Here is an 18744-nt window from a genome sequence, read left to right as displayed (position 1 = left end):
AATATGTCTCTTTTAAAAATACCAGAAAAATAATAATGAAAATCCATAATTCATTATAATTATAGTTTAAATAAACATTTACACATAGAAGGTATGTTTTACTCATGATATAATCAACATATTAAAACTAAGTAATTCGCTGAAACATTTAATATTTTTCTGATTAAAGTATTACAGTAGTTTAGAGACCTTATGTAATTAACGTTTAATAGCTCTCATTTAAAAGGACTATTTAACCAAGGATTTATAATGCTGAAGAAAAATGACTATTTTGTAGTACACAAAAGTTAGTTAACATGATATCTTTCTGAATCTAGATGGTGCCAAAAGCAATCAAGAGGTCTTTCACATTCTTGCAGTAAAAATAACTCGTCTAAATTATGTAAAACTTGGAACAAAACTTTTAAAGTGTCTAGACTCTTCATGAAAAATTTATAAAATTCTATTTAGTATAACTTTTTTTTCTAGTTGTAGAATTTGTTAAAGTACTTTAATACACCATTAGTAAAAATCAATAAAAGTACTTCCTTTTCCCTCAGACTATTTATAGCCTTGGTATAGCAGCTCATACCTCCACCATCTTGATTCATTCAAGACCTAATTACAGTTATGGACTCAGGAGGCCAAATCCATTTGATTGATATATTTGACCACACTAAAGGTCTCAGATCAATTTACTATAATTCTGCTTAAAATAATTTCAATTTGAGGGTAGGCTGATAGATATCCTGATAAAGAAGAAAACTTGGGTTAATGCATGCCTCACACAAAATACTGCTGACACACAAAAATATAGCCAACAAGAAGGGGAATAAAAAGGTCTGGTAGAATAATTCACTTTAATCCTGCCTAAAGGAATTTCAAATGCTGCATCTGTTGAAGATTTCCTCTTGTTTATTATGCATCAAGAAAGGTAAATTTTGTATACAAGTTTATAAAAATGTAAATATATAAATCAAAGTTGTTTGATGTTCATTAAATTTTTATTATACTCATTTTCCTGATTCAAACACTCAATTTGCTGTTATAGATCATACAAAAAGTGTAAAACTGACAAAGATTTAACAGAGACTAATGGCCTCACCTTTCAAAATCCCATAACTACTATCTCTGTTAGGTGTTGAAGCACATTTTGATAATATATTTGGTTGAAATAAAATCAGACCTTATGTTGATTTTCCTACAAATAAGAAATTACTGCATTTGTGTCTATTATTTGAATACTATAAACTTACCAATGATTTGATAATAATAATTAAAAAAAATTTCCTCTGACTGTTTGATGTTAACTGCAAAGCTACATAATGAACTATCTGCACTGTAAACACCATGGGTATTAAAGCCAGGTTTTCAGCATAATAAGCCTTCACATTTACTGCTGGGTGATTGGGAACCAAAAAGAGTTACACCTTCTGAACGTCATTATAAATGCTTAGCATAATCACCATAAACCTAAGTATCTTTAAGGACCTGATATCATAAAAAAGCATTCATTTAAATTTTCAACAAGCAACATATAAACACAAAGACATTATTGTGAATGAACGAACCATAGCAGAAACTATAAGAAAAGTATCTGGCTTTTCAATGTTTACTTTAAAATTCTGTCTTTAAATTGCTTTCTTGCTGCTTGCTATACTACCTTCAAACTGTTCCAAACACATCATTCAGTTTCACATGGTACTACTGTAAGTTCAACAACAGAGAATTAAATATGAAATTTTTACTTTCTTACAGGTAATTGCTTAAACCTATATCCTTTTTTGAAGGTAAGAATTACTATGTTTTTTAAAACTATGGGCAGTCTAATAAATGAGAATTCAACCAATAAATTCACCACTGATCAAACAGAAGGCACAGAAACAGGACATAAATGTCAAGCTAATCAACAAATATATAACTTTTAAGTATGTGATTTTAATTGGATTGGGAAGAATAAATATAAGTTTAGTAGCTAGCAATATTTTTTTCTACATTTACGTGTGGTTTGATTTGTTTTGAATCTTGCACAAAGCTACATGAGGACTATCTGCACTAACCATCCCTAATTTACCAGTGTAAGACTAGAGAGAAGGCAGCTAGTTATCACTACCCACTCCCAACTTTTACATTACTATTTTACTAATGAATAGTGGAATTGACCATCACATTATAACGCTCCCACAGCTGAAAGGACGAGCATGTTTGGTTTGATGTGACAGGGATTTGAACCCGCAACCCTCGAATTATGATTTGAGTGCCTTAACCACCTGGCCATGCTGGGCCTAAATTTAGTGTGATGTTTACAATTTATATGAAGTACAACAGAAATGAAATAAACTATATACACATTATATGTTGCTAACACATAAATTATACAAAATACCCAAGTAAGTAAAAACTTTTTCAAATAGTGAAGTTTTACCTTGTAACTAAACTTTTAAAGATTGTGAATGTTCAGTGACCCTCTTGACCAGAAAGGGTTAAATACCACATTCAAGCAATTAGTGAATAGAAAACTTTAGGTTTGTAGTAACTTACTTGCTGTAGTGCATTCATACATTTTGGGTAGACAGGATCACGAGTCACTATCATAATAACAGGCATAGCTTTGTCCACCAGGGCTAAAGGTCCATGTTTTAGTTCTCCAGATATTATACCCTCTGAGTGCATATAAGTTAACTCTTTGATTTTCTAAAAAAAAAATTTAAAAGCCCATGTTTCAAAAAAAAAAAGAAATCTTAACCTGGAACTGTGAAAATACCTATTATTATATATGATGTCACAAAGTACAAGTCTCCCCAACATTTTAACATAAGTGTAACATTTTTAAATGGTAGTTATTACATTTTCTACATGGAGTTTCCAACACACAATGCATAATTGCAAATTAACATGTATGTAACTTGTACAAAGGATTAGAGGGTCTACTAATCTATCAAAATGTGCAACATTTGTCATATCAGTAAATACATAATAGTAAGTACATTATTTAAAATTAAAACAACAGATTAAACACAGTTACTTTTTCTCACAAGTTATAAACACCTAGTATAGGAAAGTAATAAGCCATTTCTAACTTAACTCAATTTGTGTTAAAAAATGTAATTTTAAGGTAAGTAAAATTATTTTTTTACTATGAAGGTTTCATGAGGATTTCCAGCAGGACTTTGAAAATTTTACTATTTTCAAAAAGTATACTTAATTATATCATGGAGCAAGACTGTAAATGGATATCCTGATACCAAAAATATCATTATCTAATGTGGTTTATATGCTAACTTCATATAGTGTAAATAGCTGAAAAGTTGAAATATTTAATTTCCAAAAAAAAAAAAAAGTCTAGGATATAAAAAAGTTTCATAAGATGTGTGTGTTTAATTGCTTGGTTTACTATGAGAAAAAAACACCTTCTTAATCTTTCAATCTAAATGTAAAAATGAAAAAAATTCCAAGTTCTACTGGGACTTAGTTAAGACAATTTGCTAAAAAATTACAATGAAAATCATTGATAGATCTTATTTAAATCAAAAACTAAAAATAAATCTTTAAAAGACACTAACTTCTTTAAACAACTGGGTGTTATTTAAAAACATTTGCTTCAGATGCAATGTTATGGCAAAAGACATTCTTGAAAGGAAGTGTTCTACAGTTAAATTTAAGTTGCCAACATCACAATTAACCAATATTCATTTTTATGGAAACATAATAATTCTAAAAATGATTGCATACTATTGCAATTAGCATTTCTATGCTTTGGCTTTCATGAAATAAACACTCATAGAAAACATTTTTGTACTATTATGCCAATAGTTATAATGCATTATCTACAAGTTTGTTAAAATAGCAAAATAAAACAACTGAAGTTATAAAAACCATTCAATTTGTCACAACTGTTTTAGTGCAAAACTACATAATGGACTATCTGTATTCTCTCCAAGGGAATTAGAAACCATGATATACATGTTGCAAGTTGAGCACCCTAACTATTAGATCATGCCAGGTCCTTTATATCAAAAATTAATCTTCAAGGAAAAGGAACCTCACAACATTCAATAACAGTCGAGACAATAGATTTGATAAGTTTGAAGCAAATGCTTATTAAATGTAAACTGTTAAAAGAAACTTAAAGTTCTTTTCCTTTTAAATTTACTTCCTTTTTGTTTTGTTTTCAAAATAGAATTCATCTCACAGTTTGTGTTTATATCGTCAAAAATGCTTGAAAATTTGTAAATGTACCTTACTGAATTTAATGAAACAGCAAATTATTATTATTTTTTTTAATCTTGAAAACTGAAATCATGTTTGGTAACATGAAAAAAAAAGTTGTAATACCTTTATGATAAGCTATACTAGAAACAAATGTGTTGAAGTTATAGTTAGTAGCATGAAAAACAAAATTCGACTAAAGCAATATTCGACTTAAAAGTGTTTTAACTTCATTCATTAACTAAAATTTTTATTAATCTATCAGGGATGATTCTATTTGAAACGCAAGTTTTAATTGTTCATAATATGAGTTATAATAAAAAAAAAAGACACTGAATACACAAGGTGCAATATTCAAAATTGTGTCAATAACATTGAAATTTTTTTTTAAGATGTTAATACATCATAAACATAAATGCAAGTTTGTATGTAATTTATCAGAGCTTTCTCAAAAACAAATTCAAGCTTGTCATTCAAATTTTGTACATTACCAGCTGTTTTTCAATCTGGTAATTCTGAGATTAATGCTAATCATTCTGCAAAGGGAAAAGGTTAAAAGGAAAAAAAATGTTCAATTTAGCTAACAATAGTTCTGAACACAGCACCAAATAACTCAGCTTTATCACAAAGTTATGTTGAACTGAGGCTAAAAAAAACTTACAAATAAAATGCCAGCTTTCACTTACCAAAGCTCCTTCAAGACATGTAGCACTGTTGTAACCTCTGCCCATAACCAAAAGGGACTTCTGTTGATACATCTTTTGAGCCAGATCATACACCTGTTCATCCAACTCCAAGACCTCCTTGATTTGTACTATTGAAAAGTTGAAAGCATGATGATTTGTATAAGAATCTTCACACAGCTATAGATACCACCAAACAGTCTATTTCAAGTACAAAGTGATATACAAAATATTATAACTAAATAAATTTCGTAACCAGTTACAAATGTAATGCCTCTGAAAGATAGCTGATACCATAGTGATTATAAATCTTTTTACAAGTAACTACTATCTAAGTATTAAAATATTTTTTAATTAGGTACTTATTTTAATGTTGTACTTTAACTACTACCTGGTTATTGTTTTACCTGAAATTACTTCACTTTACTCCACTTATTGTAGCGTGAGAAATGCCATAAAAAACTGATTTTTTACTGCATGTTTAACTACTGACAGTTTTGTACAACATGTTATTGTAAAACAAAAAAATTATAAGGGAGAAAAACATAATTACACTTTAAAGACTCGCTGAAGCTCAGTTTTATACTTTCCACTTATATCCTAATTAGATCATAACCTAAATCCTTTGCTACAGCTTAGCAGCTTTTCTACACAATTTTCAGCAATCTTCTAATTGCAAAACCTAATTTTAAAATTTTGACTGTCACATTTTTTCCTGATTTTTCTTCATATTTTCTCAAAATGACATTTTTAAATAACTGAAAAAGAAAGAAAACTACAGAAAGAGAAAAAAAGCAAAACACTAACCAGGCAAAGCTCTAAGACCTTGAATTATTTCACTCCGCCGTGGCTGCATGGATATTCTGTCATCACACATAACAAGGGCAAACATTATCAATGAGATGAACTGACTGGTGTAAGCCTAAAATATTAAGAAACTTGTACAAACTTTCTTGGATCACCATTCTGAACAATATATGCACTGTTTAAAAGGACATTTCCTTTAAGCATATCAGTGCGAAATACATACAGTATGCTAATGCATTACCTAAAAAGGCAAAAGAGTTTTAAAGGTATTATACATCTTACAAACACTCAACTTTCAAATGTTATACCAACTTATATCTGGAAATCTAAGTGTTATAAAAAGTTTGATTGGAAAGAATGACCATTTTTTTTCCTTTCCTTCTCTGCTGTCCAATGTTGACTGTACAGTGAAGTGTCATCAACAGTTGACAGGAAAAAGAAAAAAATACTCAGGTAAATACTTTTATTTATTTCATGTTTATTCTTTATTTATTACTATAAAAGTAACTACAATGTAAAAACAGGTCTATATACATATATATATGTAAAAACTGCTGGTATGGGCAGAGAAAGCACTATGTAGAGGGCGTGCTTAGATGTTAGATATAGTTTTTAATATAGGTATAAAACTTACACTTCTTGTACAATCGTCGTAACCCTTTCTTTCTTTGTGAACCTGATGATGACCAAAGAATGTCAAAATGTTGTGCGCTCCACTACATACCAACCGTTTTTATGTATATAATTTTCTCTACAAGTGGATTTTCTTGTCATCTCAAACACCTCTTTGGGTTAGTTAAGGTCAGATTAGGTAAAATAAACAATAAAAATATTTCATGAAGCATGTACACAAGCAGCACAGAGTAGTTTGTGGGTAATGTATTTATTTGTATAAATTGAGCTGCACATTCCCCATGTGATTTATGACTTATAATGGCGAGAATATTAGTTAGACACAGTTCAAAGGGAAATAAAATAATAAATTTAATTATAAATTGGTTGGTTGGTTGATTTAGTGTTTTATGACACAAAGCAGCTAGGCTATCTGTGCCAAACATCTGGTAAAAAGTTAAAAGTAAATTTAGTAAAATTCATAAAACGAAATTAAGTCAAAACAAAGTTAAAAAAACAAAACAAAACACATATATAGCATAAGACCAATGTTTATATCTAATCTACAACATTAGAAGAAAAACTACAGTAATTCAAGTTGTAAAGGACTTTCTGAATGGTAACTCTAATTATCATAACTTGCCAGAAAGACTAACAGGCAAGTACAAACACCACCAACAGTCACATAAAGTTGGCCTTTTTGGTCCTGGTTCCGAGTTATTTGACGTTATGGTCATATCCAAAAAGGAAAGTAATAAAACAGTTTTAAAAGGCATGTTGCAAAATTATAACAATAACTCACCAGGATGATTAACAGGTAGTTCAAGCAGCAGCATTAGTCACCTGAAGTTGGCCTTTCCAGTCCTGATTTTGAGTTATTTAACATTATGGCCAGTTTCTAATTTCAAATTGAAGTAGATAAACTGTGATTTTTAAAAGGGAGCCACATTAAAAAAAGGTGTAATGTATAAATTAAAAAACTTAAATGGTATTAAAAACATGAATGGCCTTTAAAAAACTGAAAACATTACCAAGGTAAACAGTGTCACCATCATCATCAGTAACACAGTTTAACAATAAGGACAAACCTTGGAACAGAATGTGTTTAAAATGGTGCAATCGTTGAGAGTCGTAATGATGACAATAAAGTAAAATGTAGCTTATAGTGGTCTGAGTGTTACACAAACTACACGATGGCGCATCAGTTCCAGATAAAAGAAAACGATGAATTAAAAAGCTGTGACCAATACGTAGTATAGTTAGAACAACTTCCTCTTTCCGATCCGTACAGAAGCAAGATGGCCAAAGTCCAATAGAGGGTTTTATTTGGAAAAGCTTGTTTTCGCATTGCTCACTCCAAATTGACTGCCAGCTGGCATGGAGCCAAGCCTTAAATGCAGGACCATAGTCCATGTATGGGACAGGCACAGTGGTGATAGTGTCAGAGCAGATAGACTTAGCTACAGTGTCGGCGAGCTCATTCCCAAGAATACCAACATGGCCCGGTATCCAGAAAAACTGGATGGAAGAAAATGTTAAAGAGAAATAGGCCAGTCGATTTTAAATATCAGTGAGAACAGGGTGTGAACCACCATGAAGCAATTCTAGGGCCAGTAGAGAACTAAGCGAGTCAGTATAAATAGTGCAGTTTGAGTACTGCTTAGCTTCTATGTGATCCAGGACAAGAGAAATGTCATATATTTCAGCAGCAAACACAGAAGCTGTAGAGAGGATTCTGCAAGCAACTACCAAACCACAAAAACCATGGCAAAGCCCACACAGGCACCTGATTTCAAACCATCTGTATAAATAGGAATGGAAGAATGGTTCGAAAGATGTTCCTCAAATAGTAGACAGTATTTCCAATCAGGAGTGTCTACTTTTCTTAGATGCAATTGGGTTGCAATTGGGGACTGTAAGAAGCCATGGTGGGATTGGCTGACCTGTGGATACAGCAATGTTATCCAAGGACAGACCCAATTCATCCAACTGTGGCTAGATATGAAGGCCAAAAGGAGCAAATAGCAAACCATCTGTTTTGAAAATGTACAGCCCACCAAGGATAAAAAAAAAACCCAGGTGGGATGCTTTGGTAAGAAACAAAGTTTCAAAGCATATAGTAAACACAGTTGCAAACAGCAGAGGTGCAAAATGCCATACCTCCATGTCGTATCATAAACCTTCTCAATGTCATAGAATATTGAAACAAGATGTTGTCATTTGAGGAAGGCTTCTCTGATTGATGTTTCAAGTCAAATCAGGTGGTAAATGGTGGAGTGTTGTCATCTAAACCCACACTGGGTGGGCAAGAGGAGGTTGTTTGATTTGAGGAACCAAACAAGACGAGCACTAACCATCCTCTCTAAAGCCTTACAGAAACAGCTCATCAAAGCAATTGGACAGTAGTTCCAAGGAATCTTGGGATCCTTCCCAGGCTTAGAGTAAGGTAGGACAATAGCCTGGTACCAGGCATCAGGAAAAACATTCTCCTGCCAGATCCAGTTGCAAACAATCAGAAGAATAGTGAGAGAAGCAGGAGATAGATGGTGTAGTGAATCATAGTGTATATCATCAGGTCCAACCGATGTACTGCCAGACTGATGAAGGGCCAGTTTGAGTTTCACCAGTGTAAAGGGACGATTATAGTCAGAGAGACAATCAGCTCAAAAGGAAAGAGGTGATTGCTCTGCCTGAGTCTTGATGGATAAGAAGGTGGAAGAAGAAGCAGAAGTGCTATAGTGCTATACACCTGGCAAAAGCTTTCACCTATGGTATCTGCAATGTTCCGGGTATCATCTACTTCCTGGCCATCAGAGAGCAAGATAGAGAGGGGGACAGAATTTTATTGCTCACTGACCTTTTGAATCTTGTCTCATATGACTTTGGAACTGGTGGTAGAAGATATGCCGGTTGTGAACTTAATCCAAGATTCCTTCTGGCTTTGACATCTTACCCACTGAGCATGTGCACAGGGCCGTGGAAAGCGATGAGGTTCGAGAGTATGGGATATCTATGGAAAGTATCCCAGACCCATTTTTGAGCCTTCCGTGCCATGTGTCAGGCAGGATTCTACCATGGACAAGAATATAGTGGAAAATGTGTTGAGGTTTTAGGAATACATTGAGCAGCTGCTTGTATAATACAGTCAGTTATTGCTGCCACACAGTCGTCTATTGATGGCTGACACACGATGGCAGGATCAAGTTCTGTGAGAGCAGTGAAAGAAGGCCAGTTTGCCTGATCCAGCTACCACTGAGGCACATGGGTCGGGTGGCATCGACCATGGCCAGTCTCTCTCAAGATTATAGAAAAATGATCACTGCCTCGTGGATTATTGTCAACCCTCCATGAAAAATGGGAGAATAATGAAGGGGAGCAAATTGAGAGATCAATAGCAGTAAAAAACTGACTAGGTGAATGGAAATAAGTAGAAGAACTAGTAATAAAAAGAGAAAGGTTGTGATCAGAGAGCATATGCTCTACAGAGTGACCCCTGCTATCAATATCACCACCTCTCCAGAATGGATGATGTCCATTAAAGTCTCCCAGGATGAAAAAGGGAAACAGCAACTGTTCAATGAGAGCATCAAGGTCTGATTGATCATATCTCTCCAAGTAACAGATAGAGAGAACAAACAGTGATGGTATGACCCAAGGAAACATGGATGGCTATGGCCTCCAAGGGTGTGTCAAGTGGCAAAGACAGGGTGGGCACATGCTGATCAACCAACAGTGCCACCCCTTCATGCACTTGTCCATCACACAGCCTATCATTTCAGTACAAACAAAATTGCCGAAATGTGACTATATTGGCAGGTTTCAGAAATGTTTCCTGTAAGGAAAGACGTACAGGATGATAGGAAGCAATCAGTGTTTTGATGCCATCCAGATTAGAACATAAACCTCGACAGTTCCATTGTATCAGGGTGGCTATTTTTATTTACATGTAGGCAAATTGGGTGGAGAACCCTTCTGTTTACAACCACATCTTTTTTCCTTACTGGACAAGGGAGGTCTATCAACCTCCATGGATCCTGTCCTGGGTCGATTGGGCAAGTCTTTGCTGTTGGAAGGGGATTCCAGTGACTGAGGATGTGAACAAATGATTGTTTTGCATCTTGGGGTGGGATAAGATGTACCCGAGAAAATGCCTGTACCTGGAATCAAAGGATGTAGATCTTGGGATTTGTTGGAATATATGTAAGGGACAGAGATAAGTGCTGAAGTTCATTCATCAACTTTTTTAACCATGGAAGTCAAACGACTTTTCATTTGTTTGGAGAACAATTCTTTTTGAGGCTCAGAGAGATTTGTCTACACTCCCACTGTAGTTGTGGAACGAAGTCCAAGATGAGGTGGTGAACAGAAATCTTCGAGCCTCAGGATAAGTAACGTTACGAATCATTTTTAAATGCTGCACCTCTTTTTATTCCAACCATTTAGGGCAAGAGCAAAAGCAGGACGGGTGAGAGCCATTGCAATTGATGCAATGAGGGTCCATTTCACACTTGTAAGCATCATGGTCCTTGCCACTGCCATGAGCACAAGTCAAGGAACTATGACATGACGTCTTCAAGTGACCGAACCGCTGACACTGGAAACATTGGAGAGGGTTTGGAATGTATGGCCGTACTCTGCAATTAAGATAACCTACCTTGCTGGTGGCAGGCGGACGCGGTGACATAAATGTGAGAATCAGGATATTGGTTGGCACCATAATTCCATCTTTGCCAGTGGATATACGCCTCACCGCAGAAACACCTTAGGTGGAGAAACCAGCGAGAATCTCTGCCTCTGGGATGTTCTTCAAATACCTCTCAACAATAATACTTCTCGTAATTAATTCAAAATAGCATGAGATCTAACCTCAATAGGTATATCCCCAATGGCCTTTGAATGCAAGAGGAGTTCACTATGTTGATATGTGGATGTTTCCACCAATATGTCACCAGACTGAAGCTTCTTTATTGGCTTTGGAGAGCCAGCAAGTCCCTCTAGTCCCTTTTGAATGAAAAAGGGAGACATTTGCCCTAAATGTTTGTCTGAAAGTGACTGTACAACAGGTGGTACAGATGGTAAGGTTTGCTGCTCAGGATCTTCAAGATGTGGTAATTTACCTGTAGACTGTTTTTTCACTATTTTATTAAGATTTTTAATTGGAGTATCCATAATAAAGAAAGGGAAATTTCAGTGCCCATTGACCCCACCCACCATGGAGTCCTACAAAGGGATGCACTACAATGTCAAACAAGGACACTGCAGCAAAGCCAGGGTTTTATGAGCACTATACTCAAACACCAGCATCAGATACAATGTCCACAACACCTGTTGAGAACATTCAACACTGGTACTTGGTTGACCCTAACCAGAGTTGATCAGCCGATTGACCTAAGGGGGACCACCTGAAGGCCACCTGTCTACAGGAATTCAAGGCCAAAGTAGTGTATTAGGGTTGGACCCCTCAAACACCAAGATCCTCTCCTCCCCTTCATGGGTTGCCAAACACGGCAAACATGTGGGCGGATGTTTAGATCCCAGAGGAGATAAACTGAAAGAACAGAACCTTCCCTGGGAGGTCCCCTCACCACATACAGGAATCTACACCAAGGGGTTAATTATAAATAGAAGTATACTTTTACAAGGTTAAAGCTACTTCTGGTTAAACAAATGTAGATTCTTGCTACATTTGAAGAAAGAAAAAGGATGGTAACTTTGGTTGTTTTTTTTTGGTGGCTGAATGGTCAGTCAAATTGACCAACCTTGTACAGAGTTATGGTACAGAAAATAGCAGATAAAATATGAAGTTTTAGTGGAAACAAATATCAGAAATATATTTAGGAGGTTTTAGAGATTACACAAAAGAAATTTGAGATTTTTTACGAAGTACTGACTTTTCATATGGTGTGTATATTGTCACGAAATTTAGCAGTTTTTCAGTAAACATTATCAAAAGTAGTAAGTACTAAATTTATAAAAGACTGTATACAAATTGACCAACCACATAAAGAAAGTTTAACAAAAAGTTACTGTTGTGGAATATGGCAACAAGAGTGCATAATGTTTGCTTTGAGTATAACTATTGATTTTAGTCCAAATATAATTCCAAAATTTTATAATCCACTATACAGGGTGGCCCATAAGTCTCTACCATCCATATATCTTATGTATCCAGTGTATCTGTGTGGTGTTACCAGTATTTTTGCACTCATGTACCCACATACTTGTCACAATATGCTCTTCAAGTGTAAATGGGCTTACATCGGCCATACTTCTCTGAAAAAAAAAGAAACAAATTTATAATACGTGTGTAATTGAATATAACATTACAACATACAGATAGGTAGGGACTTACGGGCCACCCTGTAGATAAAGATAGAAAGCTTTTGAATCAATGCACTAAATAGTGTGAAATTATCCTTCAAAACACTTTATGACAACAATTCACCTTGGTACTGGCAACTCCAATCTCTGGTCCAGCATTAATATGAACACCACAGTGACTCTCCCGACAGATACTACTACCAACAGTATTGGTGATTCCAACTATTAGTGCACCACGCATCCTGCAATATCTTAAGGCCATCAGGGTATCAGCTGTTTCTCCTGGAAAGTATGAGTGAAGAAAAACATTAATAAAAATTCTAAAGGCTGCTACCAGTCAAGAGTTTTTCTGGGAAAATATACTATCCAGCTCAAACCATCCCCAAATTTCCTAACAGTTTACACAAATGACATTATTATATTCAAGTGATGTTGATGAGAAAAACTATTTACCTACCTTAATAGTTAAACTGTCAAATATTTTTGTTTTGTTTTTCATGACTATTCTTATACTTTGTAACAAATTACTTGTTGTGTGTGAGGGGGACAGGGGTGATTAATATATAAAAAAAAACATTTAATTTTTTTAAAGAAAATATAATATTTGGATTGTTATAATATTTTAACTAAGTTTGTTCCTGGAAATGTATTGAATAATAACAACAGCATCATCAAACTAATTACCTCACAGAAATAATAAGGAATTACCTTTCTTTTATTTTCTTAATATAGAAAAATAAGTTATTTTTCAAACCTGACTGTGAGATAAAGAAACAAACATCATCTCGAAATATTGGTGTATTTCTATCAAGGAAGTCACTAGCAAGTTCCACCATGACAGGAAGTTCTGTTAACTCTTCAAGTATTTGTCGAGTCTTAAAAAAAAAAGTGAAGTTAAAAAATATTGCACATGAGAAAAAGTCTTGTTTATAAGGTTAACCTGTTATGTAATGTTTAATGCAGTCATGTATGGTATAATTTATACTAATACAGAGCAGTATTCTCTGACCTTTTAGTCACCATTTTTGACTGGCCTAAAACTCAACAACATAAATCTTTGTTTATATTTTAAATTCAATAATTAAAAAATGTTCAATATACATTAAGAATAAATACAAGAAGGCCACATTTAAGATCTATACCACCTAATAAAATGTATGTTTCTATCTTTGATGGTTATGGTTAAATCATGACACCCACAGTCTTCTCCGTGGCAGTTATGTTTAATCTCATAACAAATTGAAGTTCTACTTATTCTTCATTGATAATACTTACAGTAACACTGACACCTAGCAAAGCATCTACAAATTATAGAATGCACATAAATTTCACTTCATTACCCTTAAAACATCACCTACCCACATACCATCACAACCAATTTAACCTTAAGTCTGTATAAGGTGAGAATTAAGTAATTCTTCACTTAATTGTCAAAAGATGTAGGCTTAAAGTCACAACTAAAATGTGGCTTGTATATCTATGTGTACAGTCTTAAGGGGAGCAGTTTTTTTTAGATTACATAATATGCATTGTTTGTCAGTACTGTCAGAGAAACACTAAACTGCTTGAAAAACTAACTTAGATGTTCACACATTTAAAATCATGGGACTAAATCCAAAGAGAGGTCCACTTCGCACACAGCTGCCCAAAATAATACTTTATTTAATCATTCTCACCGTCATTTGTTTGTCTTCTTTTCAAACTCATTCACATAAGAATTTGTGTCTACAGTTACATTTTCAATAATTTCAATCTATGTAAAATAAATTTTTCTTTGTATTTTTGCAATATTACTTGAAGTAGTAAATACATTTAAAATGTAATGAACTCCTATTATTTATTATAAGATCATTTAATACCTTATACAAAAAATAAACATTGCACAACAGTAATGAAGTAAACAAACTGCTTATTGATTTTTTAAAAAATCAATATACTGCCTAACCAGAATATCTTAATTTAAAACCTTAGCTTATTAATAACATTTTACACATGAAAATTTTATTTCTAAAAAAGTTGTTTATATTACTACCTAAGTAATAGCAAACAATTGTGTAATTTATTGGGAAATTGTAACATGAAATTAAAACTTCTTGAATTTTCAAATTGTATTTGATATTCATGGAATTTACAAATACTGTATAATTTCTCATACAGCAATAGCACTATGGTAGCTAGTTCCACAACCAATCAGAAGAAGTCTTCGACATCTCTTAATTTCAGGAATGTAATCTTTGATTCCTCCAAGGATAACTATTTCTGTGTCAAAATTAACCCTTCCTCGCATGGTGTTGATAACTGACTCAGGTTGTTCAAAGATTTCTTTCTGCATGAAAGAGCTGTAGTTCCCTAGAAGATGAGTTTTGATTGTAATGATTTCAATGAATAGCACTGAATGGTTATCTGGAAGAAAGTATTTACCTTAAAAATATAGATACAGGAATTATCATTTATATCAGAAGTGTTTGAAATGCAAACGTTTACCACAATTTTCTTTAAACTTTCATTAAAAACAAATTCATGACCACACACACACCTTTCATAATCTGTTGGATTTCCATTTTCAGAGTAATGATCTCCCTACTGGTTGTATCATCAATTGTTCGTTTCATCCTATGAATTGTCAAGTCTTGAAAAAATAACAATAAATACTGATTAGATACATTTTTTTGCCCTTTCTCATAAGACATGATATCACACAACATTTGGTACTACAGCAGTACCTACAACGTTTCTTATTTCTACAACTTAGATTACAGAATTCAGCACTTGTGAGATGCAGTTCATACATAATTTAAGCAAAAAAAGCAGCAAAACACTGACAACAGAGCTAGTTAGGCTAAAAACTTCATACTATGTTTTATTCAATTAATAAAGGTAAGTGGACTTGCTGCATTATTCCAGTTTTCTAGCATCTTCCTATGTTTTTTATGTGATAATAAATGTAATAATTTATTAATTTTCATAGTAAATATTCTGAATTTTTTTATGTTATATATGTATGACATTGCTATAATTACCACAAAACTTTAAAGTCACATGTTTTCACTTTTACATAGTATGTGGGCATTGTTTTGCATTTCGAACAAAACCAACATTTTCTGCATGTTTTTATGTCGATCACATGCAAGACATGCCAAACATCACAAAATGAAGTTAGATCTATTTTCCATATGTTATGATAGTATGGTTCACAGCCAAACAATTAAGTTAACAAAACGTTTGGTGTAATTATTATCTTTATTATCTACTGATTAATGCATTAGAGGACCTTAGTACTGATAAAAGCTCTTTTTCCTCTAACTGAGTAGTCCTGACACAGGAAGTTTGTTACTAGACAATCCAGGTAACATTGCATCATTCCTTATCCTGAATAACCAATCTCTTTTTAAAAACAGGATAACACAGTATAATTTTCTATAGAAAGTTAAGTAATGACAATAAACCACAAAACATAAGAAGTAGTAGGTGGACAAAAATCACAATCTTGACTGAACCAAAAGTATGATTGGTCCCTATGATGCATAGCTAGTCTGAGATTTCACAATTTAAAAAATTTAATAAATCACACATGGTATGTGTCAGATAAAAATAATAATCAATGATTAATGAAACAAAGGTTTTCTTTGAGATTGTTTGTGATAGAGAAAGGATTGTATATGGTGACTCATTTGGCACATGGCATTCAAGTCCCAAGGGTATGTTTATAAACATGATGTCTGGATGTATTTTCTTTCCTTTTTTTTTTTTTCTACAAGTATGCAGTACATAGTTTATGCCTAAAATGGTACAATTCTAGAAATACCAATCTTTTTCACACCAAAATTTATCACTTAGAAATAAAACCTTCAAATCTGCCAAACAATCTTGGTACCAAATTTAAAGACAAAATTTTCCTCTGGCCCTGTGGAAGAAAATGTGAAGTTGATTATAACTTATAAGGTTAAAGCAATGTTTAAACATTATCCCACAATTAACAATGTATGTATGAAAATCTATGTTAAAAATAGATTAAACTGTATCTTACACTTATAAGTAAGAAGATGTTCATTGTTAACAACAAAGAAAGGTAGGACTAATATATAATTAGCCTTAAACTAGCTAAATGTTAAGATAACTTTTAGCAGCTATTTCCTATTACTGTTATAAGACATAGAATTGGTAGTTGTAATTAATGAAAAATTGAGATTAATAGCTTCTGATTACCATGAGCTTCATCTCAAGATCCCATATTAGTTTAATGTCACTTAACAGCTCTCATTCTTCTATTGTTGTTTCATACGAACACTTTACTTCTCCAGGATTATCAGTGAAATTTAATCTCTCTGCGCAACTGGATTATGTTAGATGATAAATATTTTCTTAGTGTGTTTTGGTGAAAGTTTTTTAAAACATTTTGCATCAAAATCATTGTTTGGTTTAAATGGCAGTAAGCATTGATAGCAAGATGGAAATAAAATATCCAACCTGAAAAGTTTAACCACATGTTTGAAAAGCTAATTAATGAGTTCTGTTTGCACTTTCATGTAAAATCTAAAAAGAAACAGCCAGTCAGCTTTATTCTGAACATTCACAAGTGCCTTCTCAAATTCACTGCAGGATTTAGCTTAACAATAAACTAGGTAACAAACACTACACACAAATATACATAAAAAATTAAAAACCATGAGTTATTATTGTAGTTATCTATCCATAAAAAGTTATTTTTAAACTGAGTAATTTTTTGCAAGCAACTGTTTGAACCAAACAATGTTTACTTTTGGGCCAAACATAATCAGAAAAATGTTTTATAACTTAAGTTTCAGTGTCATATGGTGTTTATTTCGCAATATCATTATCTGCTTCTTTATTATTTTTGACACTTCTGACAAAAAAGAACTATTCACAAAAATCATATTTACATTGCTTCTCTTAAGAAAAGAAAGTAAACCATAACAAATAAATTAACAGATGTAACAAACAGTGTGTGTGTATGAAAAAGAGAGAGAAAAACTCAGATGAAAAATAATAACTAAAAAAGTAAACCCAAATTACAGCTGGTGATTTTAATTAAACCAAATTAAACAGAAATACTTATCACACTATCAGAACTGAGATCTTTAAAAAACTGCAAAAGAAAACATTTTCTTTAAGTTAAATATAACGTTTATAATTAATGATCTGTAAACAAATGCAAGTGCAAGGATATTATGAGTAAAAAAATGTTATTACAACCAAATATTCAAAAACTGGTATACTCACTACCATCACTGACAGCAGCTACATCATCATCTTCAAGGAATATCACTCTGTTTGTATGCTCTATAACAGCACTAGAAATAGAAATATTATCTTCATAGTCTTTTCATTACAGTATATGCTGCCATGCTTAAGCTTTGTAATATTTAATACATTGACTTTAGTTGGTTTGAAATACATTCATTCAAAAATACAAGTATTTTCTAATATTTCAGTCAACCAATCCTTGCTGAGATATAGAAAATAAGGGTCTGTAAAATGTTGCTTTATAGTAAGTGTGTAGGCAATACATATGAGCTTAAATAACAGGCTATTAATTATTGTTTAATTCTAATTTCACAAAGGTGAGTTTCCATATGTTTGGAAAAAATGTTTTTTCCTTCCATCATTATCATTATTCAGTTAATTAAAACCAAGACTCGTATACGTTGAGTGAGTAAAGAGGAGTGACTAACTGAGCCTTTTCACACGCACAGTAAAGAGAAATATCACAAGTTGAGTTACGAGTAATCATTCTAACAGTTTAAGGCCTACTTAATGTGCAAAATACCAGTAAAAATGATGATGACTCATCAGTTACCCTTACAATATTGGTCCAACAGAAAAGCACATCCTTTAGGCAAAATCTGCCATAATCTAATCTACAGCACGTTTTAAGTTTTGTTAAGTGCTGACTGCACAAGCATGCATGTTTTCAAAAGCCTTATTTAACTGGCTGCATCTCTTTAAAAAAAAATGCAATGTATTAAAATTTTGTTCATGAAAATGAAAGCCAACAAATATATTAAGCTGATAACATGATTAACAGTTTAGTTAATAGCATTTCTGTTGTCAAAGCTATCATAGGTACTAAGGTTGTGCCTTGTGTTTTTTAGTTATATGAAGAATATATATT

General features: G+C 33.0%; 1 protein-coding gene across 4 annotated transcripts in view; it reads right to left on the bottom strand.

Annotated features, from left to right (window-relative positions):
• LOC143244929 (glutamine--fructose-6-phosphate aminotransferase [isomerizing] 2-like) overlaps window positions 1-18744 on the bottom strand; it is a 56651-nt gene that overhangs the window by 3579 nt on the left and 34328 nt on the right. For all 4 annotated transcript variants that reach the window (XM_076490498.1, XM_076490497.1, XM_076490500.1 and 1 more), the window contains 8 exons: window positions 17853-17923; window positions 15148-15240; window positions 14767-14960; window positions 13366-13486; window positions 12736-12893; window positions 5679-5793; window positions 4875-5002; window positions 2521-2673 (listed from right to left, as the gene is read on the bottom strand). In XM_076490498.1, the coding sequence (XP_076346613.1) occupies window positions 2521-2673; window positions 4875-5002; window positions 5679-5793; window positions 12736-12893; window positions 13366-13486; window positions 14767-14960; window positions 15148-15240; window positions 17853-17923 (1033 nt within the window). The remainder of the gene's footprint in view (window positions 1-2520; window positions 2674-4874; window positions 5003-5678; window positions 5794-12735; window positions 12894-13365; window positions 13487-14766; window positions 14961-15147; window positions 15241-17852; window positions 17924-18744) is intronic.

The sequence above is a fragment of the Tachypleus tridentatus genome, chromosome 2, assembly GCF_004210375.1.
Source record: "Tachypleus tridentatus isolate NWPU-2018 chromosome 2, ASM421037v1, whole genome shotgun sequence".
NCBI lineage: Eukaryota > Metazoa > Arthropoda > Merostomata > Xiphosura > Limulidae > Tachypleus > Tachypleus tridentatus.
This window is presented reverse-complemented; position numbering and strand designations above follow the sequence as displayed.